General features: G+C 42.7%; 1 protein-coding gene across 2 annotated transcripts in view; it reads left to right on the forward strand.

The window, feature by feature from the left end:
* The first annotated feature begins 591 nt into the window (after nt 1-591).
* POLD3 (DNA polymerase delta 3, accessory subunit) overlaps nt 592-23,277 on the forward strand; it is a 28,466-nt gene continuing 5,780 nt past the window's right edge. Inside the window, exons 1-11 of one of the 2 annotated variants that reach the window (XM_026079270.1) lie at nt 592-676; nt 1,916-1,971; nt 3,624-3,726; nt 6,191-6,230; nt 7,814-7,946; nt 10,951-11,215; nt 12,606-12,678; nt 14,722-14,884; nt 16,229-16,341; nt 22,109-22,203; nt 23,072-23,153. In XM_026079270.1, coding sequence (XP_025935055.1) covers nt 3,625-3,726; nt 6,191-6,230; nt 7,814-7,946; nt 10,951-11,215; nt 12,606-12,678; nt 14,722-14,884; nt 16,229-16,341; nt 22,109-22,203; nt 23,072-23,153 — 1,066 coding nt within the window. In that variant the 5' untranslated portion in view covers nt 592-676; nt 1,916-1,971; nt 3,624. Of the gene's footprint in view, nt 677-1,915; nt 1,972-3,623; nt 3,727-3,832; nt 4,198-6,190; nt 6,231-7,813; nt 7,947-10,950; nt 11,216-12,605; nt 12,679-14,721; nt 14,885-16,228; nt 16,342-22,108; nt 22,204-23,071; nt 23,154-23,277 lie in introns of those variants that run through there. The other variant, XM_026079271.1, reaches the window with a different exon arrangement.

Raw genomic sequence — 23,277 nt, forward strand, 5'->3', positions numbered from 1 at the left:
TGATGTGTCCGGAGGCAAGCTGTTCGGCGACCAGTTGCTTAGTGATTTGCAGTCGCTTTCCAGTCATGGGCCACTGGTCAACCCACACGGGTTCATCGGTACTCCAAGTCAGCGGCGGCGGTGGATACAAGGGAGGTGCGGTAGGCAGTGGTGGGGGAGGAGCAGTAGGAGAAGGTCGACACCTTTCTCCGCCCAAGTCTATGAGGTTGGCCAGAAGCGCGGCCTCCGCCCCTTTCGGGGTCTCCTCCGGACGTACTTCCGCTTTTGCCTCAGAGCTCGGGCCAGCCGGCTCTGAGGAAAMTTCCTCTTTTTGGGACGCAGCTGGCAGTGGTGCCGGCTCTGCGCTCCCCAGGGAGCCCTCCCGCGCCTTTCGCATTACCTCCTCGACAGATCGGCGCGCAGGCCCCGTGGGCCCCTTCACCGCATGCAGTCCGAAAAATCTCGCGACCGGTCCCGGTTTGCTCTGGGGCTTTTTGCTGGGAGTTTCCGGACCCAACATTCGGGCAGCCTCGCACGCCACTTCCCTTTCCGCCTTCATAGCTGTTAAAGTCTCTAGCACGGTGTTCCAAAGCGCACGAACGGCTTTTATCTCCTTTTCCTCCTTTTCGCCCCCCTCAATTGATTTTTTCCACATCGTCCCCCCAAAGTCTTGCCATTCGGACACCGAGAACAACAGGTGGGTGTCAGAAAAGTGACCCCAACGCCGTCCCAGCTTGATCAGGTTGTGTAACTGCTTCGCCGGGGCGTCTATCCCTCTCTTAGAGAGGATTCCAGCGAGCAGCGCGGCCGCAGCCTCAGTTTCCATGGCTGCGCCTGAGAGGTGGGGAGCGACCCCACAGACCAGCGTCTGCCCCACTGCAGTTCAGGCTAGCGCTTCTCTCAGCCGAGGTTTCCCACTCCCCTCCTCTAGCTGCTTACCGCAGTCTCGGAGATCTCAGTCGAGCTGAACCATCCTCTGCTACCAGAGGGGGGAGTGGGAGGACGGGCCCGGAGTAACGACGGAGTCTCAATATGAGTATGATCGTTCTCTCTTTATTCAAGCTTTTACAGAGTATATATAGACAAGCAATAAGCAGGTGCTAGCAATAGCTACATGATTGGTTACAGCTTCTGTCCGCGCGCATAAAGCGGATATATGATTGGTGCAAGGTTGCTGTCCACGCTCCGTCGACATTTATGGAACCTAGTTCCGTCCAGACTTGTTTACCAGTTTTGTGAATACCTTCTTTTGTAGTGCTCAAGGCCGCTTTCAGGCTCGCTTGCCTTGGCCTAGATTCCTTCCCTTACCCTGAGAACGGGATTGCTCATCCCAATCAAATCATGCCCTCTCTCACTTAACCATTCCTCCACAGTGGCAGGGCCAGGAATAGAGCTGAGGTCGTCTGCCTGGGGGTAAGCACCGACGCGCTGCGCTCTAGGACTTGTAACGCAACCGGAGATTCCCCTGTCCCTTGTGACAGGTGGCTGTAGCGGGGTAATCTCGGATAAATCCTCAACGGTAGTTTGGGAGAAGAATAACCACTTTTCACAATTAAGTATTGTTTAATTTTCTTCTCCATTGTGAAGCTGAACAGTGCAGGCGTTTTGAATGGCTGTATTGTACACGGCTGTATTTCAAACGGGTGTTTGCCAAAAGGCACCTTTCAGGGTAGGTAGCTTGCCAGTTTGCTCAGGTCTCGGGGATTAAATCTATTCCTCGTGGCACAGTGCAGGAGGTGAATGAGTATCCACGTGCTCTCGCTTCTAATAGCAGGTTTTGCTGTGGATTTCCTGGCGGGACGGAGAGGAGGGGGGAAGGCTGAAGAGTTTGACTTATCTGTAAAACAAGCAAAAGATGGGAGGTTTAATGAGTGAAGAGACTGAAGTTTTCTTACTAAAGTGTTTATTTTATTTTATTTTATTTTATTTTTTACAGGTAACGTACAAATGGCTAAGCTATACTCTGGGGGTTCACGTCAACCAGGCTAAACAGTAGGTATTAGTGCATCCCACAACCCTTTCCTTATGTGGCAAAGCCTTATTAATTACTGTTTTCGCAATTGTGGTTAGTGTATTAAAAACAGTCCCCCTGGAAATATTTAAAAATCTTGCACGTCCTCTCAGATGTCATTGGTAACGTTATTTAACACGCCTCGCTCGCTCCTCCCACAGGCAGGTCTTGCCTTGACTTTAATGAGGGTTGTGCTTTAGAGAGCAGTGCTCAGCTGGGCTCCTTTGTGTTCTTTAAATACGAATACTTGCACCAGAATACATGTCTTAGTATTATTAAATTGTTTCACTTGGTTTTATAGACCCTTTAAAAGGTTAATGTTGTTACAGTGAGCTCTCAAGGATTCTGAGGCTGTTTCTACACAGCAAGGTCATTTTAAGCCTAAGGCCTGAGGGTTGCGTAAGCTTTTTCAAGTCCCGTAACACAAATATTTTCTCACACTGTTTCTGGCTATAACTCGGACTAAAAAGGGTGTGTGCTGTGTACGTGATTGCAGGGTGCTAAGTACAGCATCCTCCGTCTTGTCCAAACTACCTAACTAGATGCCCGAGCTGATATTGTAGTGAAGAGATTGTTTGGTCCACATGTGTTTGAACAATTTAGATGATGAGTAAATCTGAGTGTGCTTCAGTGATGGTGTGGACCTGACTGGACAGCTTTGCTGTGAGTCGATCTGCTCATCTAGTAAACTACGAGGAGCCAGAGAATTTTCTGCCTTGGAGAAGGTGGCGGAGACACCTTGTCTTACCCCTAAAAGCAGCTTGGAGATGGAGAAGTCCTGTGGCATCTTTGTGCTTAAAACTGTGTCCCTGAAGCTGGAGAAGTGCCAGATAACTCCAGTGATAATAGCCATATATACATCCTAGTGCAAGGAATCATCAGTGCATCCAAAACTGGAACTTGTAGCCTGTATGAGCTACTGTGACAGCCCAGTTAGTGGCATTATTTAAATAAATGAATAATATTAGTGGGTCGTGCTGGATGTGCCGGCATAGTAATTGTAGTCTGTCCCACTGCAGCAATGAGGATCTTTAGGTATCTATACGAGATAATACCACACAGCCCATGAGGATGCTGTCTCTGTTCTGCAGCATAGCTGGGGCAAACTCTCATCATAAATCAGTGGTAGAAGTGGGAGCAGAAAGCTTGAGTCTTAACTCAACCTCCTAATCACTAATTTTGCTCCTTCTAGTTTCTGATTGCTCCATCAGGGGAGGTAATTGGGTTTGCATATACGCACCTGGCAACGTGATCATGTACCAAAATCACCAATTCTTTTTGTCAGGCATTTCAGAGTGCTGGGTCATGTCAAAGGATAAACTTTTCTCAAGGGGAGACCTTGCAGAAAGCTTCCTAGAGGATTTGAGAACATTTTAAACCAGCTTTTAAAGCTTTGAGAGCTTATATTCATTTCACCTTTGGTTTATATAGTTGTTGGAGTGTTGGATTCTTCAAGGGGACAGATGAGGAAGGTGTCTCAATAAGATTCAGTTAAATAAACACAGTTATTTTAATTAGGATTAATGTAAAATGTTTCCATGTCAAACTGGTTTTGCTCTTTTTATGTAAGCTTCACTGAAAGGGTGGTGACAGGCTCTTTAGGTGATTAACACTGGTTTCCTTTGTTGTGCAGGATGTTGTATGATTACGTAGAAAGGAAGCGAAAGGAGAATTCGGGAGCTCAGCTTCATGTCACCTATTTAGTTGCAGGAAATCTCATTCAGAATGGACATACTGTGAGTGCTTTATTTCTCAAAGGTGTCTGTGAGCTCTTTGTTCTTGTGTCTTCCATCTTGTTTTGTAATCTTTGGGTCAAAAGCTAAACTTGCTCTCTTTTTCCAGCAACAAGCACAATGTACTAGGTCTTGTGTACCTGTAAAAAAAGAAGGTGGTACTTTTGTCTGAAACTACAAACAACGAGAAGGAAAGATCAATTGATTATGATACGGCAATACAGTGTTGAATAACACATCAAGGTTTTATTTAATTGATTTAAATCCTTTCCCCGATTATCTCTCAATCCTATCATTATTACTAGACATCAAGTTTCGGAAAACAGTCTGGAGGGGCCCTTGTGAAGTCAGCTAATCTGTTTGCCAGGATCTGCTGTGCAGTGAAAGCGTGTAATGTTTGGAGAGACCTTGTAATTCCATTAAAGTTGTCTTGTTAAATAAAGCAAGTTTTCTAACCTGGTGTATAAGAGAAACGTAAGTTTGTGTATCGTATTTAAAATGAATTGATTTATTAAGCAAAGGAGTCACTAAATGTAATTAACACATTTGTTGTTTCTAGTCACTGCTTGTCAAACCTTCAAAAATGTCATCTGAAATTTCAAATAGGTACCCCAGAGATTTTTGAAAGAAGATAGGCAAATTAAATGCTTTTGCCCTCCTGAGAATTTAATAACCAAACACTAAATGCCTTTGATATTCAGCTAGATGTCTATCTGTGTCTTTAGATACCCAATATCTCATACACTACAGTCCATAGCCTTCATTTAAAATTAGTACATCTCAGCGTGTCCTGGCTTTTATTTGTGGACTGAAAAATCAGTCCTTTTTGGCTTTCTTATTCTTAAATAATAAGCTGGTCCACATGTATAGAACGTTCTGTTTACATCTCCAAATTTGCCTGAAACTGAAGGTAATTATTCATTGCCTGTTTGTTGTTCTGTACAATGGAATATACTTGTTTGATACTATACAGATACTGTTAGGTGTATAGTCTGAATTAACCTTGGAGGTTTTCCCTGATTTCCTTTGGAAATAACAAGGTAGACAATTTTGTTGATACACTGTTTTGTTTTGTTTTGTTTTTAATTTGCCATAATGTATTATTCAAAGCAAATAAGCGAATTAAAAGTTCTGACTTAAATTACAGATGTTTTTAGCTTCAATCTTAGCAGTTTATGTATTTTTTTAAGTAAGAAAGATCTACAAAACTGAACAAGTGAAAGTCTGACTTAATTTTTTTGCTGTTTTTAAAGATCTTATTTTTGAATACTACATTATATTTTAAAATGTACAATCTGAGCAGCTGCTAAGAAAAATGACCTGCAGTGGCAGTAGGTTTTTAGGGACAGAGATGAAACAATGCAGAGGTTAAGAATACCACGCAGGAAGAGCTTAAAGCTCTCTGGGCTGAGTGTCTAACCACTAGCCAGAGTGGGTGGGAGGAGAGCTCAAATCCTGAAGATATTTCTAGAAGACGTGTGGGCATTGGAATAACTGACAGGTAATACTTGGCATAAGTCAGTTATTGGGGAGGAAATAAATCGGAATGCTTCAGAACAAACCCCGTTTCTTCATGAGTGCTTGCTGGGAACCCTGCACTACTGCCTGCTGTCAGTAGGTGTAGCCACAAGGCTGCGGATTCAACTGCAAGAATCATCTGAAAGGAGATGCAGATAGAAATTTGTCATAAATAGGTCCCAGCCTGTCTTAAGCGCTGCATGCCCTTTGCTTTTCTCCTTATTACTTTTTGTCAGGCTCGGTGAGGCCCTGAGGCACTTGATCTTTCTTTACTTTTTCAGATTGGCTCCATTTTCTTACCTCTTACTCTTTTGATGACTAGTCCGTCATCACACAAACACAAAAAGTTAATGGATGGAGGTTGTCCAGCCTGTCTATTCAGATACTCTCTACATCAACTGCAACTTGTTGAATGCCATAAATCAGGTGTAGTCCTTGAAGGCTGAAGAAATTACGTGCTTTGGAGCATACTTTCTGGAAACATTCATTTCTGGCTTTTAAATTAATGCTTAATTTCTCATTGTGTCTGGCTTCTCTGGTGTGTTGTCTGTGTTACAATTCACAGGCAATCTAAGTATATATGGCTAGTGTGGGCTGGTGCATCAGGTTTCAAGCTTATTTTGTTGTTCTTCTTCTTGTTTTCATTAGTGCTTCATTTCCCACTGTCAGGAATGGAGGATAGAATATTTCTGTAGTGCTGTAGCGATCTGTGAAATAATGCACTAGAAAAGTAGGAAGACAGGTTTAAAAACTAGTAGCTGATGACTGTTTAAAGGTACTGACAGAATTCTGTGCAACTGTAAAGCCACACCTATAATCTGTAGACTTTCTTGTTCAATAGATAATTGAAAATACCAGTCTTATGTACAATAGATCTTTTTAAATTTTAAGATTGAAATTATTTTTCTAAATATAAATATACTTTTTTTTGTTTGCTTGTTTTTTTAAGTGCCACAAGGTTGCAGTAGTGAGAGAGGATAAACTGGAAGGTAAGCAGATCTTGAAAATCATGCTTTTGGAGCTTTTTTCTTTGAAAGAACTGCAAAGTGAGTAAAGTTCAGAACTTGCTGTCGGCACGCAAATGCCTAATCAAATTGTTGGGTTCAGATGTGTACTTCTTGTACTAGCTTTTTCTTAAAACTTTGAAAATGTGAGCCAGCATCTGTGCAACTTCACAAACTTGTGATTTGGGTCTGATTTTTATGTTCCACATTTTAGTCAGTGATAGTTCTTATCCTCCTTCCTACTGCTGACAGACAGTTCCTCCTTAAAGGCAGCAGTATGCAAGGAGGGTACAGCAGGGTTTCACAGTTTTAGGACAACTGTGAGCCTTCAAGCTTCCAAGGATGCTGAAACAGGTCATTCTAATTATTGGTTAAATGTGTTTGCAGTCTTTTCCCTGAGAGGTCTGGGTATTAGTTTAACATCCCATGAGAAAGTTCCCTCTTTTTACCCTTTACTATGAAAGCAAATATCCCAGACAAAAGAACCACCACTATAACGCTGCTTCGTGAAACTGCTCTCCATGCACTGTCAGTCTTTTTACTATCTTTCCAGGTCTAATCCTGCTAGTAAGATCAGACCCATATCCATTGAAACACAACTGCAGGCTATTCATTATTTTCAAATAACCTCTTTGGTGTTCAAGAGCGTACTGTGGCTTTTGTGACCTTAAGTATCAGTATTAATGATCTAACTTTGCTTGAAAGACTCGTGTTATTTCCCTTTTTGAAATTTTAAATGGATTTCTAGCTAAGCTGTCTTCATAAGTGTAGTAGATTGTCAAGCAACGTAACTACTATCAGTCACGTTTGTTGAATTATGTGTGCTGTGTAATGTTCTGTTTTGCTTTGGAGAGAAAGATTGTTCATGTTTTTTGTATTAGAAGACAGGCCAAAGGTATGACTTACATTTGGAAGAGGCTGAAGTTTGTGATGGAAGTAGGGCTGCATAGTCTAGGACTGGCCCCAAGAAATGATTACTGTGTGTATTTTTACAGTACCTAGAAGCTCCGTCTCAGACCAGCACTCTGTGCAAAGAACAATATAAGCAGTGATCTAAGAAATCCTAAAAACGGCCCTTATCTCAAGAGGGTTACAATCTAAATAGCGTAGAATAGACAAAACATCAACTTGGGCAGGCTACTCGAGAAGACACTAGGACAATATTGGTTGATGCTGTGGACTTTTTCTTAACGGTAGAGAATAGTTCCAGCAGGGTAGAGTTATCACCATCTGCTTTCATCCTTAACTTTAGGTAGTCATATAGATATTCTGCGTCCCAGGCCCTGGATATTTTGAATGTAAATACAGAGAGATTAGTCTTAATTTAGTTGTGTGAGACCCAAGTGGATACAGTGGAAAATGCATTTGATAGGCTTGCGGAGTTTGATAACTCAAATTCTCGATCAGTGAGCACAGCAAGAAGGTACAATAATATGTTCTTAGTTTCAGGTCCTTGCTCTCAAGTGGTCTGTCTGTCAGTCGTTCTGCCATCTTTGGTAGAGCATAGTACTCAAAGTTGCCACCTGATTCTGTACTAATGAAGGACTTCCCTTCTTTTCCCCCACCAGCAATGAAGTCTAAACTAGCCACGATTGCAAGTGTGCATGTCTACAGCATTCAGAAAGCCTTGCTCAAGGATAGTGCGCCACTCTACAACACGGACTATGATATTGTCAAAACAAACCTGCACAACTGCAGCAAGTAAGTTGCCTCTTGGGTTTTCTTCTTACACTATGTGATTTGAGACTGGTGAGATGTTGCTACCTTGCACGCTTCAGCAGTAGAAATCAATAGTTACCAAATAAGCCTGGACCTTTAGATGGTTAGAAAAAGATATCTTCTAGGTCATGTCAGACCAGACCCTAGGCAAATGCATTGTATGATTATCTTGTAACCTGACCTATTTCCAGCTCGCAGTTGGTTCATTTGTCCTGCTACTCCAACTGGCAAATTGTTCCAAAACCTGTCTTCTCTGATGGTTAGACATTTTTTTCTGATTTCTGGATCACAATTATGACCAGTTTACATCCAGTTTTCTATCACGCAAGTAGAGTAAACTGAAACTAACTTATAAAAACGTTAAGCAGTGTGTTCAGCAAATTGCTAACCCAAGCTTGTCTTCTATTTTGTGAGATTGTGCTTTCATCCACTGGACTCTTCTGCCTCTCTGAAGATACACATGGAGAACGAGTTCCTGCAAGATGAGACAAGAGCTTGGAGCATAGGGGAAAGATGCAAAATAGACAGAGCGGCACAAGTGTCCTTCATGGTTAAACTAGAGAAAGGTTGTCCTAGAATTAAGAGGGACTTCAGTCTCCAGAGCTCATTGACTCTTCTTCCGGATGGTGACTGGCAACTGTGGCCACCACTGGTACAGTTCTCTGGTGTTAACATCTCTCTGTAAGGGACTGGACTGAGATCATCAAGCAGCTGTTGAGTGGGGACACCTTATCTGGCCTCTGAGTTGATTGCTGTCCCCATTGTACCACTGTTGCACCTTTCATGCCCCCTCTCTTTTCATACAGAGGTGTTCCCACCACGACAGCTTCAGCTCGATGTAATCGGTACGTAGAGTGCCATGACCAGTCTGGTTTAAAAGGGGGATCCCCGCAGTACAGAATTTGAAGATGGAAATTTAGCTGTCTTCAAAATGTTCTCAAGAGAATGACTGAGAAAATAAAGTTCTAGATGCCGTGTTTCATAAGTGAATTTCAATGCCACAAGAAGTACTAGAAAACCCTGCTTCGGTGAAAATGCGTGCCGTGCATTTGGCTGTAACTTTGGCCTTGTTCCAAACACTGTTTACTCTAGGGCACCCCTGCATGGTGATGTCTGTGCCTTAGAGAAGTCTGGCTTTCGGATTTATACATCCAGAAGGTTTAGACAATTCAGATTCTGCAATCCCATTCGTGAAGCCTGTGTTTGAATCCCTGCTTGGCTTTGGAGCAAAATTTCCCAGGCAAATTAAGAAAAATATAGCTTCTTCATTTGCAGCCTGGCGGAACTAAATTCCGAATGATCATGTTTCCTCATCCCTTGAATTGTGTCAGCTACATGAATCATCTTTTGTGCTTGGGACCAGATTGCTGGTGTACCCACAAAAGACTTAGCAAAGGTCTGACCGTGTGCATGTTCGTACCAAACCGGACCTGCTGACTTCTTATATTTCCCTCTCAGTCCATATCTCTCGTAAGCTCTGGGACAAGGATCTTTATTCCATTCTGTGTTTGTACGGGACCTGTTGCACTGTGAAGACGGTGGAGGTGGCTAGATGTTGTGCTAATATAAATAATTGGATTTGATGCACATGACTAATGTCAGCTTTTATGCTTGTTCTGAGTGGAAGCAGCTCCTTGCTTGCGGAGCATAGTTCAAGCATCACTTGTTTTTTCTGTGGGTGTTGTTTTGGGGGGGGGGGGGTTAGTACATTTTGGATCAAGATCGTAAGCTATAGTCACACAACAGCATTAAGGCAAGTTAACTTCCCAAATGCCTGGAATACGTGAGGTTTAGGTGTGCCTTCTGAACAGTTACTGTAACTACAAACAGCTAGAATGTTATTTGTGATCTGGAGGGTTGGTGGTGTTGCTCTCGAGCGTTTGTGGAGTAGGAGCGAAAGCCATCTAGAGTTTGACTGTGTTGAAACCAAGTTGAAAGTAGGAATATTTTCCCTCAATGTCTTCCTTCCTTTAAAGGTTTGGATGTCAAGAGATTTCTGCTGCAGCCTAGAAATGCTGTAGTGATGGTGGCGTTTACTAAGACATTTCAGTTTCTGATCCAAGTAGAAGTGACTGTGAACTGTGCATGTGAGCTGCTAATGTGGAGGCACAGGAATTAATTGGCAGAAAAATGGTTTATTTCTTATGCAAATAAAAATACGCTGTGTAATTCAGTGGATTGGAAGACATGAGGCTATGCTCTCTTGTGGCATTTCTGTAGGAAATCTGGAAAGCCTTGCCTGTGATTTGCACAGTGGGGAGCAGAATTCAGTTATTTTGAGTATTGCTATTCCTGACCGTTAGTGAATTGTATTGTAACTGTGAGCAAATCATTTAGTTCTTATATCTCAATATCCTCAAACAATCACGGTTCAGACGGAGACGCGTCTCAGCTTGTAACAATCTACTAGTAATTACATAGAAATGACTTTATATAGTTAAGTCTCTGAATGTCCTGGATATCTTCTGAGCGATTTAAGTAAATTGCAACTGCAGCTAAACTATTTACCTGGCTGGAGAGATCGTGACTGCTTGCTGTGGCAATAGTGGACACTGTCAGAGCATCTAAACGTTGTAAATGTTTTAGATCATCAGATGGCAATACTATTTATGCTGCAAGCTTTAGCGAGCGTAACCAGTTTAGGAATAAAATGCAGTTCACTTCATCCACACCCTGAGTGTGGAGACAGGCTTTTTTTTCTTTCTTTTTCTTTTTTTTTCTTGCCCCCCCATGAAATCCAAACAGCTTGTTTTGCATCTGAATGCTTTGGCTCTTGCTGACAGGTTCAGCCGATCCTTTCAGTAGCGGCCTCCATCATTCTCCTTCTGTGCCAGCCTGCCTTTCTTGTCCCTTGCACAAATTAAATTGCTCTTTTTCCCATAACAGGAGAACATAGAACCAGAGAAGTAAGGCGCTACTGGGGAGGACGCTGAGGTGAAAAATAAGAAGTTAAAGGGCTAATTAAATTTCTCACTCTGTCACACAGGTTTAGTGCCATTCATTGCGCCGCTGCGGTCCCCAGGACGTCAGCCGAAGTTTCTCAAACGCAGACGTCTGCGCAGGCTGGTTCCCAGACACCAAGTGACACGAATGCTGTCAGTGTGCCTATGGTCAACGGTCACGGTCCATCGACTGCTAAACAGAGCTCGCAGCAGCCCAAAGGGATCATGGGAATGTTTGCAGCAAAATCGGCTTCCAAAGCCCAGGACACAAATAAAGAAACTAAAGCAGAGGCTAAGGAGGCCCCAGGTGTAAGTTACCTCAGACCCTTTGGCAGCCCGTTGGGTTAATAGATTTAATGAACCGTTCTTCTTCCTTCGCTCTTATTCGACCTAAATAACCTTAACCAGCAGTAGCCTCATCCACTGCTTCTGGTTCTAGACTTGCTATCCACTGGGAATGCTCAGTCACTCTTCCTTAACTATTTAACTGTATGTCATGTCTTCTGTCAGTCATTTTGGGGGAACGTATATTGTGCCACGTTCTTGACCTATCCGTAGAAGCGTATTTGCCACAACTGTGATGCTTTGATAGTCTTCTTTGAGCCAGATCTCCAGCTAGCGTAAGCCAGCATAGCTGCATTACTGAGACAGTTGTTCCATTGTCTTCGCTTATGCCAGTATATACACCAGTAGAGGATCTCGCTCTCTCTATTGTGCTTAAAAAGATTTGTTTTGAGCAATAAGTGAAATGTGAGACTTCCAGGTCTTTAATCAAGGTGTTTAAACTTCGTCTGTGAGGGACGTTTCAGACTTTGACCTGTGCAGGACTAAAATGTTTATCTTCTCAACTGCTTTTTTTTTCCCTCTCCAGGATAGATTTGTTTTAATTTTGATTAGTAAAAGTGTTTTTAAAGCACTGTGGCCGTTAAATGGATATTAAAATGGTAATGTGGTTTGGGTTTTTTTTTTTCATAACAAATGAGTAGGTTTTGAGTCAATTTTCTGACTTTATATTAAATTTAGAACTGATGAAATATGCTTGTCTGTGTGTTTTGGAAACTTTGGTGTCTGGTTGCCTTTTTCCCCATCAAAATAAATGGGATTAGGAGGCCAAGCTTCCTTAGTTTCTTTTCTTTTTGTGATTTTTTTTTTTTCTTTTCATTTTGGTCGTGACTATATTAACAGAATAGAGCAGTGATATTTTTTGCAAATGGCTCAGCAGAATGGTGCAATGTGCCAGAGTAGCTGGATAAAGTCTTCATGGTTTGGCCAATCTGCGTTCTTTCCTCTGTTGGTTACTGTGAATTGAGGCACTGATATTTTGCAAAAAGAACAGTTCTTTACTGGGAACTGACCCAAATCCCAACCACTTATTTCAGTAACACTGTCAGCCATCAGATGGGAATGTGACCTAAGATAGATTTGAAGGCATAACTAAGGAGTGGTAAGTAACGTACTCTCGCCCCTCAGGTCCATGCGTTATCTAGTATCTTTGAATTCTCCTAAACCAACACTGCAATCTAAGACATCGACTAGTCAACAAAATCTGTGTGTTCATTTTGTTTGTCCAGAACCAGTACTATGCATTTTGAGGGCTGTGTTTCAAGTGTGCTGGTGTGTCCTTGTCTGTTTTCATTAAATACTGAGCTAAATGTAGGCAACACATAATTCCTGTGGTTACTCTTGTCTTTGCTTCCAGGTGTCTACAGCAAGCAGCAAACCACCAGCAAAGGTCAACATAATGAACAATTTCTTTGGAAAAGCTGCCATGAGTAAGTGCTTTATAACATACATCTGTTTTCAGAAACCATCGTGGTCGGGGATCAGCTATCTGTAGGGTCTTTAAAAAAAAAAAAAAAAAAAAAAGTCCAGAAGAATATTGGAAATCTATTGTTTTAGCTAAGTAGCAATTAAAAATAGTTAATAATACTTGGTATCTTGCTATATAGTTGTGATGGGGAGGTATAAATAAAGAAAAAAGAACAGATCTCTCCCCCCAAACCGTAAGACCTGAGACTAGTTGTTATAGTTCTCTATATCATTTTTCTGCTCATTTGAACTCGGAGGAGTTAACTTTTGTGTATGCAGCTCAAGGCAAAAATTAAAGAAAAGTTTTAAGTGGAATTTTTCTGACAAAAAGCTTACTGGGTGGAGATCAATTAAAATGACACATTTGTGCAGACTAACCCAGGAAGGATTTTTAGTGCAGAAGAAAACTGATTTAAAGTGAGTACTTTTGGCTGGAGGATTGGCTATTGATGAAATGATTGCCAAAACCTGTTATACAGAGTGTGTTAATGACATTTGCTTTTCATCACAAATCACTGAAGAGCCTATAGTTATATTTAGGGTTAATTCCTCTATTGCAAATTGAAGAGCTAATAACCAGAGCAGAAAAATGAGGAGTCTTTTCCCCCTTTGAGTAAAGCTTTGGACTAGATGGCCTCCAGAGGTCCCTTCCAACCTAAATTATTCAAGTCTAAAGACAACATGCTGAAGCTGTTGAATAGACATTGGAAAAGGGCTGTAGGACTTTCTTCAAAAGATGCTTTTAGAATACAAGAGGATTCAAAGAAGAGTTACTGGAAGAGATTAAACAGCAAAATTCTTTCTAACAGACATCTGTTAGAGCTTGCAGTGTACAGTTCCAGCATTGAACACACAGTACACAGTACTGTTGAACATCTCTGAGCTCCTGTTCTGATGAGCCTTGAGACTGAGGGAGCTGAGGACACTTTCAGCCTAACCCTTACAATTCTAAGGGCAATTACTACCATTAATGTAATTCAGTTCTTAAGATCTGTGAAGATCTGTAGACCAAAGTTTGTGTTCTGAAAACGCATGAAACTGAAATGGTAAAGATAACACACTGATGATACAGAAAACTTCTTGGATCCATTTCCATGATTTGCAGTGGGGTTAGCTTCTCTGCTTAGCCCCATCAGGGAGCTCTTCAAGGAAACTTGTGAGGTTACTGCTGGGATGGAGCAAACGGAGCAGAACTGGAAATGATTATGTGTATAGAAAAGACAGGTTGAGTTCAGGAGGGAGATTTATTTCCTGCATGTTGATATGTCTCTCCTGGCTTCAAAGATTTCACTATTGCCAGAAAGTCCCGAGTTAATAATTGAGTCCTTCAGCTCTATGCCGTTGATCATAAATAAGACAGCTGTCATTCATGCTCTTATATATGAGATGTTTTCCCTCACTCAGTGAAGCAGCCAGCCTGTTTTTCAGGCAGTGTCAGCAAGGTGTTGACATGAAGTCTTTTAGCCCTCTCAATAGCCTCTGCTTCTATTGACAGTGTAGTTATTGTTATGTGTTATTGTTGAGTACTTTTTCTTCCCCAAGGCATCTTGCGCTTGAGTTGATACAGGTTTCCGGCTCGTCTCATCCTCTCTTCATTGTGCATGTGTGTCAAGCTGCTGAATGAAGCTAGCAGACTGTAATTAGGTACTAGTGTGCTAAAAGCTCTGCCTATCAGGTTGACAAATACATTATTTTACTGACCCCTCCCACCTGCTGTCTCTTTTCTAGTATTAGATTAAGCCTTTTAGAGCAGAGTTATTCTTGTACATGTTTGGGCTGTGCCCTCAGAAGGGAACCAAACCAGCAGATCAGCTGGAAACTAAGGTGTGTTCTTTTTTTCATCTATGGCAAAGCTTGGTCAATCTGGATCCCTTAATGCTTTTACTCATGGTCTGAAGTGCTTTCCGTTTTCTTGGCGTGCACTGTTTCATGTAGCCAGCTCCTTTGTAAGTTCTAGTTCATATTGAATGCCCAGTGTTTGTTCGTTCTTAATGCTTTATTCACAGATAAACTCAAAGTCAATTCTGTGCCTGAGCAGCCAAAGGAAGAAAAAGTAGTAGTCAAGCCTTCAGTTCCTGTAGCAGAACCAAAATCACCCCCCAATACCATAGCAGAGAAACCTGGGCGGAAAACAGAGTCTGCTAAAATTCAACAAAAGGACAAAAAAAGGTGGGCCATACTTTTCAGGGTCCCTGTCATCTGTTAACCCACTTGTTGATGGCCTGTACAGAGCTGGCTGGTCATACAATGCTGGCTCACCTCCTGTTTCCAGCTACTAAATTGCATTAAATGTGGCTAAAATTATCTCTATTAGAATTTTTTCCTAATATTTCTTTTCCATTTAGGCAAGTAGATGCCTTAGGGCCATTTGTGCCATTGCAACTGGGAAGGGACAGAGTCCAGGTACTCCTCCGTGGGAGGGGGGTGGCTTTCCGTGAGACAACCTCATGCTGTGCGCAGGCTTAGTATAGACCCTGCAAGCAATCTGGGGGGGGCTGGCAGGAGCACCTGTAGTGCAGGGAAGGTAGTATATTCCCGAGCTTGTACGTACACAGCTTCCAGCACACAAAGTTCTGCTTGTTGATTTCTGTAGCTAATGTACCGCTGCTTTCGATGTCGCTGGTTTATTTTGGGCTGAGACTCCAAGTAAATTTAAAGCTCAGCCCTTTGTGTTGAATCCAACCCAAACTGACAGAGACCAAAAATCATTACAGTCTGATGGCTCTCTGGTGGCCTATGAGTAATTAATTGGTGGTCTCAATCTGTTTCTTACTAACTAGGTAAGCACACCACCCAGCCCACCATCACAGTTAGTGCTAACTGGTCATCTATTGATAGTCTTGCTCAAAAAGCCAAGGACCTGGAAACTGCACGTTGGCAATGTGGTGTTGGGGAGGCCACTTGGGCCGTACCAGCTCTGTGAGGATATGCGGGCCTTTAGCCTCCAGGCTTGTTAGTCTGACATGTCTCGCCAACATTAAAAAGAAAGAAGCTATTTTATTTTTCCAGTAGTCTTTAAAAATGGCTCCAGGATTCTGAGACACTACCTCATAGTCGGTCAGTGGCAAGCAGTCTGTCAAAAGAGCTTCTGAGCGATCCTGTTGGGGACATTAGTGTTTGGGAGCCTGAGCTACAGAGACAAGATCAGTAACGCGCTCTTGCCAGGTTGCTGTGGCCAAGCTAGGTGAGGTACTTGGCAAAATGCTGAACTGTAGAGGGGCTAAAGAAATCCTTCTCATTTGAAGAACTGGATATGGGTAAGGATGAGAGGCTTAAAAATGCTCATGCGCCTATGCCTGGTTGTATATATGAGTATACTTCAGCATATGTGATACTCGTGTGTTTGAGGTACGGAGGTATTTGATTCCTTGCTAGCAGTCCTTTCATCAGGAATGTACTTGTCCAAATGCACGTTGCTTTCATGCCTACACAGGGGATAACACGTGTTCATTCTTTCTTTTTCCTCTCTCTTTTTTCTTTTTTCTTTTTTTTTTTTTTTTTTTCCTGTGCCAGTAAAATGAAGAGGGTGGACAAGTCAGATAATGAGGAGGACAGAGAGCCTGAATATCTCAAGAAAAAGAGGAAGCGAATCAAACAACTTCAGTCTGACAGTAGTGATGACGAAGGTAAAAGATATGAAAACAACCAGGCATGTAGGTCAGGGGCCTGATTTCAACAATATTACTATCCAAGGCTGTTGGTCAACGATTAAGGGAATAGTTTAGAGGACTAAAGACCGTGCAAATATGGCTGTAGTTTGAGCTTTCCGTTTCTTTTGTGCCACAGGCACTTGAGCATACAGTCGAGGTGCCTCAGTCATTTAGTCTTTGTTTTAGCTTAGCTCAGATCTGGCTGTCTCCTCACCAAGTGTGCTGCCAGTCACACTGACTTGTGTGAAATAGGTTCTCAAATCTCTTGTGAAAGACGTAGCGCCTTCCAGAATTATATAACTGGTCATAGCCAGCTCATTTGGTGAGCTGTAAACACTTGCTAAATGACCCCCACCCCCCAAGGGTCATTTTTAGTATCTTTATTCAGGCTGTTTATAGAAATGGTTTGGAAGACAGCATTGGAAGCAAGATTCCAAAAAATAGATAATAGAGAAACTGGAGGCAAAACAGTTGAGCCATATCCGATGCGACTCTGCGTCTCCTCAGTGTTTGTTGGCTTTGATAGGAGTAGGGTGCCCAGAACATCGCAAGATTTGGGCTTATAATGAGGAACAGCAGAGCCAGATTCCAAAGAATTTGGATAATTGAGGTGACAAATGCCGTTCAATGTAGATAACTGGAAAATAAGTTGGGAACCGAGCTAGGGAATATGTACTAAATGGAACAGTCATCCAGCAAGCTGATCAGGAAAAGAATTCGGAGATCATTATGGACAAATAATTGAAACCATCAGTTTAGTGTACAGCTCCAGTAAAAAAAGGTAAAACAGCTAATAGGTTATATTAGCAAAGGGATGGACTCCAGAAGGAGAACTGAAGCTCTTTGCTTATTTAGTATGGCTAGGAGATGAGAAATGACTGTGAAATGGAGAGAATCTGTAATACAAATGAGGGATGGGGATACTGCTGGATATCTTAGGCCTAAGGTGGCAAGGAGACTGCTATTTTCATGGTTTCTTTTTTGCCCAGCATAATTTCAAGTGATCTCTGTCATCAGGCATCCATCACTTCTGCTCAAACTGTTCCACAGGATGATAAATCTCTCAGGAAGCTGTTCTTCATGATCAGTCTTAATTTCATCACATTCCTGTGTGCAGCTCCTTGTTTAGCCATAAGAAATAAATACCAAAGAGTGTGGGCCTATATATATATTTTTAAATATTTGTAAGCTATTATCTGGTCTTTCCATTTATTCACCACTCAGCCAACTGACAAGCTGCGTTGTTTAGCTCTTAAGAGGGAAGACTGAAATCAGCCCATTTAGCCACTTGAAGCGCTACTCTTTGCTGGGTTGGAATCTCTCAGCTTGTCAGATCTCTGCTAGCAAGAGCAGGCAGGAATGAATCCTTCATTTCAGGCTTGCGGTAGGACCGTATGGAGACGCTGTTCTTTGAAGCACAAAAGTTTGTTGGTCCTGCCTTCCTCTCGTTGCTATGAGTTGGGGACCCCCAGCCTGCAGAGTTCATGACGGGGCTTTAAACACACAGCATGTTGGTAGGCAACCTCGTAGTCTGCTTTGCTTATCTGTTTCTGTTAGAACTCTTTTAATGCAAGAGCAGTGCTGGAAGATTGTCATTTTAATGCAAGAGCAGTGCTGGAAGTTGAGGACCACTTCTGTAGAGCACTGCAAACTCCTGCAGGTTGCTGCATACACGCTTATGTTTTTCCATATCGGAGCTCCCAGGTCTCTCTTGTTGAATATCTGTATTAGATTATCATACACTAAATAGTTAATCCCTTTGAATGCGGTGCCTGGTGTTTTCATTTATTCCAAGATGCGGTCCAGGGAATGCGTGTGTACCCCTAGTGTCAGCGCACTCCATACATCCTTTTAGTCGTTCTCCCTTGTTTTATTTGTGCTCTTAAGTGTGGCTTAACTGGATTGGCAAATAAAAACCATGGAATTGGTCCTCTGGTGAGATGGGGGGACCTACTTGTCCTATTATCCACTCTGTCAATTAGTAACCCTAGACATTAAATACAACAGAAGTAGGGATACCTACTTACTCCTCTCGGGGGAGGGCGTATTTTACCCCTATCCAACCTACCAAGCTACTACTATGCAAAAAATCTGACTTTTCATTTGAAGAATTCTCTTGTCACTGCTCTTGTTCTTCCTGCATCAGTCGTCTTTGGTCTTTCCATCTTCTCTGGAGAATTAGTTTTGTACTATGTCAAGAATTGGCTTTGTATTGTGTATTAGAATTGCAAATTTATGCAAATTATAGTGGTATATGCAAGACTTGTATATTCTACAAATTAGCTTTGTATTATTTCGTTTTGAAAAAGGGAAAGATTAGAACTGAGAGAGCTGCTTTCTTCTTCCTTCTGAAGTTAATGGCTATCTAAACCGCCCTGATCAGCTCTGCATTCAGAGGTTTGCTTCTGCTGTTTGCCCTTCTAAATCCAATTGGGTAAAAGAAGAGAGGTTCAAACTCTTTGAAATACTCATATTGACTCCAAACTGATAATATATGTAATATTACATACTGTATTCCAGTATGAGAGTATAAATTGGATAAAACAGATACTTGAAGGAAAAAATTGTACAGCAGCTGGCCTTTGAGAACATTTACCCTTGAAAAAGTGGCGAACAGGTTTCTCCAGAGAGCAGGGGCAGTTTTTAATCAACAGCGCTCAGCAAAATGGAGCCTGGAATGACATTGTTCCGCGCGACGTCCCTGCGGGAATTAGAGAGGAAGGAGCCATATGCTGCACGGCATTTGGAGATCGCTGCCGAAGAGGGCATGGCTCGTCTACGACCTGCGTGACTCGCCCGCAGATGATAGAAGGTTAAGTTTTAAATACGTAGGATGCAATATGGGAAGCAAAATGATTAGTGCAGGTATCAAAGGCTAATGGTCTGGCTGCTGCTTATGTTAATGCACCAAGCCAACCTGGCTGACCTCTGCTTGGAGCAAATTAAGAGGTGCTCGCAGGGGCTGCTCCACCGCAGCTCGGAGGGACAGTAGCCTCGGTAGGGGCAATAACCTTTCCGGTGGGTACAGCTGGAGCCGCAAGGGAGACGCCTGTCCACGGCCGTTACTGTGATTGAGTAGCGTTCAGACAGGGCTCCGCCTGTGCGACTGTGCTAGTAAAACCGCTGCCCTTTCCTAGACGGGCTTGCAGTGACGGTTCGTGGGTTTTAAACTGGGTCCACGTGACTGATGCAAAGCACCGCGTGGACGCTTGCGTCAGCACAGGTCTTTTGTGTTGCTCTCGTTTAATCTGCTCCTAATCTACTGAAATTAGCCCCAAATAAGCTATTCTTACACAAGTGTCAGCACATTGTATCAGGTTGAAAATACAGAAGGTGTAAGAGGCAATCATCTCCATTAAAATGATTTTTTTCATTAAAAATTCATATTGGTATGAGGGTGCCTTAGTCAGTGCAGGTTGTTTTGCTGCCAGTGCCAGAATAAACTACACAAGCGTGTCCACAGAGGAGAGGAGGTTTTGGCAGCTTCAGCTATACCAACACAGGCAAGGTTTCATAGTGTTGACAAGTATTTTACAGCCACTTTGGATGGAGATTTCAGTGGCACTGTAACCTACAAATTCTATCGCTTTCAGAGAGCTACAGTAGAAGCACTGGAGCTTTTCACAGTTTATCCAGGCAGGGTCAGAGCAAACTGAACAAAGCCAGAATTTACATCGTTGGTACGTCCAATTGCCCAGCTTGTATCCATTTCATGCAGCTGTTGCTGTTGGGTAAACTGTGGGCAGCAGCTAGAGGTTGACTTGGGAGTTATCACATGTTGGAGGACTGTGCTGGCTAGAAGAGGATAAAGTAATAAGAGACAGCTTTATGGTAGTCAGAAACACTCTGACGTGAAGAGAAGGTGCTTTCTGTTTGCCAAAGCTGGGGAAACTGGTTTGAAGGGGGCTGAAGAAAAACCTGAATTTCCCCCAAACGAGAACAGTAGAGATGATATTCTGAAAAATATCTTCAGCCACCTCTGCTTGAGCATGGCAGGAGCTGCAGTTTTCCACCAGGGCAGTTTTCAGTCCTTCTAGTGTAGACTCTTTCATGATTGATCTGACTACTAAGTCTGTTCTTTTGTGTAGTCTGTGAAGCTCATTTGGTGCTCTGTAGTATATGGGCACCTGAGCCTGCAGTTGCTGTGAGACTATGATAAATATTAAGAATTTTGAGCTCCCTGCAGTTCCTCAGCTGTGATCGCGGCCTGCCTCGGCAGTTAGCACCTTAGAGTAGATCAGTTGTTTGGTTTTATCTTTGCACAGCTGCCAGATCCAGCTATTTGGAGCAAGGTGAAATACCGAGTCATGTTATTCCACTCTGTTTGCATTTCTGTGCCTCGCTTACTGAAGTAGTTAGGAGGCTGAGTCCTTGTTTGAAGAATGTAATTTATTATTCAGCATTGGCAGCCAACCACTGTTTCACTTGAGCCCTTCTTAACCTATGAAGGTCAGTTGGCCGTATGCCTGGCACAGTCATAACTCTTAACACTGACCTAATCGGTTGGGACAGCTACAGATCCAGAATTCGTGTTACAACGATAGTATGAACGCAGTGCTACAGCCAGCAGAGGCTGGGAGGAGAAGCCAAACAGGCACTCTGTCCTCCCATCCAACAGCTCCGTTGTTCTTATTAAGCAATAGGTCAGATGAGGAGGTTTCTTCCCCCACATTCCTAGCTCGCCCCGACTTTTGAGGACTTGCGTGGCAACGTTTCTCACTTGGACTTGGAGGGGACTCTCTTTAAAGCCTTTTAAGTTCGTCTTGGTGCCTGCTGTGTGATGCAAGGTACTGCTCTTCCCCTTCGCTCCGTGCTGAATATACGTTACCCTCACAGCTCTGTTCCTTTGCCAGCTCCACAAAACACTGACCCTGGCTTTCTCGTATGTGTGTAAGCCCTGCTAGTTTCACTAAGGTCCTGTTTGACAGAGCTGTTAGAGGTTCCGGTGCTGGTTTTGCTGTGTGCAAATTAGCGAAGGTGGCCTTGACCATTTTGGTCAGTTTTGGCATTGAAAGGATTCCACTTTTTTGGTCCTTGAGCCTGTCTGCTGCATAGAGAAAAGCTTAGATCTCATGATGACAGATGAAAGAATAGACTTAGCTATATCTTTTCAATTAAGAGTTGGGATGTCCATTAACAAGATCCTTAGAGTGAGTAATAGTATATTGTACTTAGTGCTTGGATTAAGGACATTTCAAGCTAATAGCACTGATTATTTGGGATTTGTAGCACCACTTGTGAAGCGATGACTCTTTTACCAATGCTGGGAGAGGTACAAAGTGAAATTAAGGTCATCCACTGAGTCGGGAATATGAAGTCTTAAACCCTGACTCCTTTAATTTCTAAACAAATCACAGTGCCTCTTGTTTAATGAGCAAGTGAAATATATGGCTAAAATTTTCCAGTTTCTGCGCCTATTTTTAGCGCTTCATTTGGTGGAGCTGATTATGGCTTACCAAAAATACCAAATGCACTTCCCCCATCCTATCGCATCTTCTGCCCCCTTTCCTTTGGGAACTGCCATGTGTAGCAGGGTTAGACTTCTGGCTGGAGATAGACAACCTGAAACACTTTGTCCTGACTTGAATAAAACAAATCTGAGGTATAAGTTGCACGCCTCAAGCTAAGTACAAGGTGCAGGCAATTGCTCAGAGTCAAATTAGATCACCTGAGACAAAGTAGTGGCTGCAAGAGGTCATTGGGCCCACACACTATCAAGAAGTTCCTCTGTGCTTCTTACCAGATGTCCCACCATTGTCCACACCTGAGGAAGAGAAAGCTCCATCTCCGCCTCCCGTACCTGCACTGAAGACTGAATTGGAGCCTGTATCCACTGAGGTAAAAGCATATTATGGTAGTTATCGTATGTTACCCAATTCACCTGGGGATTTCCCAACCACTTTTCAGATGTTAAATCTAGGGGCAAGGTCCTGCTTGCCTGTGAAGTCCTGCACATGATCCGGCTTGAAAGGATCCATTGTGCTCACTATTCCATTCATTTTCTAGAACATAACTTCATTTAAACTCTAGCTTTTCTGCTGACATAGTGCAGTTTTCTGGTGTTTTCTTTTCCTCTTTTTCCCTCCTAATAGTTCTTTGAATTGTGACTTGCACTTGAGCACTCTTCCCTCTAAATCTTGGCCTCAAGAGTCAAGGCAGGGCCAGAAATGAAACCAGAGAATCTTGGTACCCAACCCTGTAGCACAGAGAAGTTGCTGCCCAAGAGAGGTGGGCTGTGACTGGCAAGAAGTGAAACTCTGAGCTGAGAAAATACAAGTAGCTTTATTGTAAGTGCAGCTATTCCATTACAGTAAGGGTTCTCATGTCTTGCATACCTTGTTTTTTCATTCTTCAGAGGTATGTTGAGAAAACCCCAACACATTCTTCTAGCATAACTAAAAAAATTTCAAAATGTCACATGCCTCAGAAGAGGGAATGTGTCCCTTGTGCTGCAGACAGGAAAAGTTGCTGCCTCATTTGAGTTCTGTTTTGTCTCTCTGAAATTTGTCGTGGTAGGATGGGGAGAATTGTGGCATTAGCAGAAATGAGACTAGGATAACCTGGGAAGGGACAGGATTAGTTACCAAACCATGCTCAACTCTACTGAAGAGACTAGATTTAGCTCCTGGTGCTGATGTTCTTATAACCCGGCTACATGCATAGGGCCTTACTTTTTGATTTCTCACAATACTGCAATGTCCTTCAGGTTTCAGCTGGAGGGAGGAAGAGGAAACGGAAGCGTGTGCTGAAATCCAAAATGTTTGTTGATGAAGAAGAAGGCTGCATGGGTAAGACTAGCTGTCTCCTACACCCCACTCTATCAGAGATGTGTTGAAGATTTATTTTTACAGGCCAAGCCTGCCCAAGGCTTGGGAAGAGGTTCACAACATCACTTTGTTATTCTGCTTCAAC

This window comes from Apteryx rowi, unplaced genomic scaffold (assembly GCF_003343035.1).
Source record: "Apteryx rowi isolate R43461 unplaced genomic scaffold, aptRow1 scaffold_498, whole genome shotgun sequence".
Taxonomy (NCBI): Eukaryota; Metazoa; Chordata; class Aves; order Apterygiformes; family Apterygidae; genus Apteryx; species Apteryx rowi.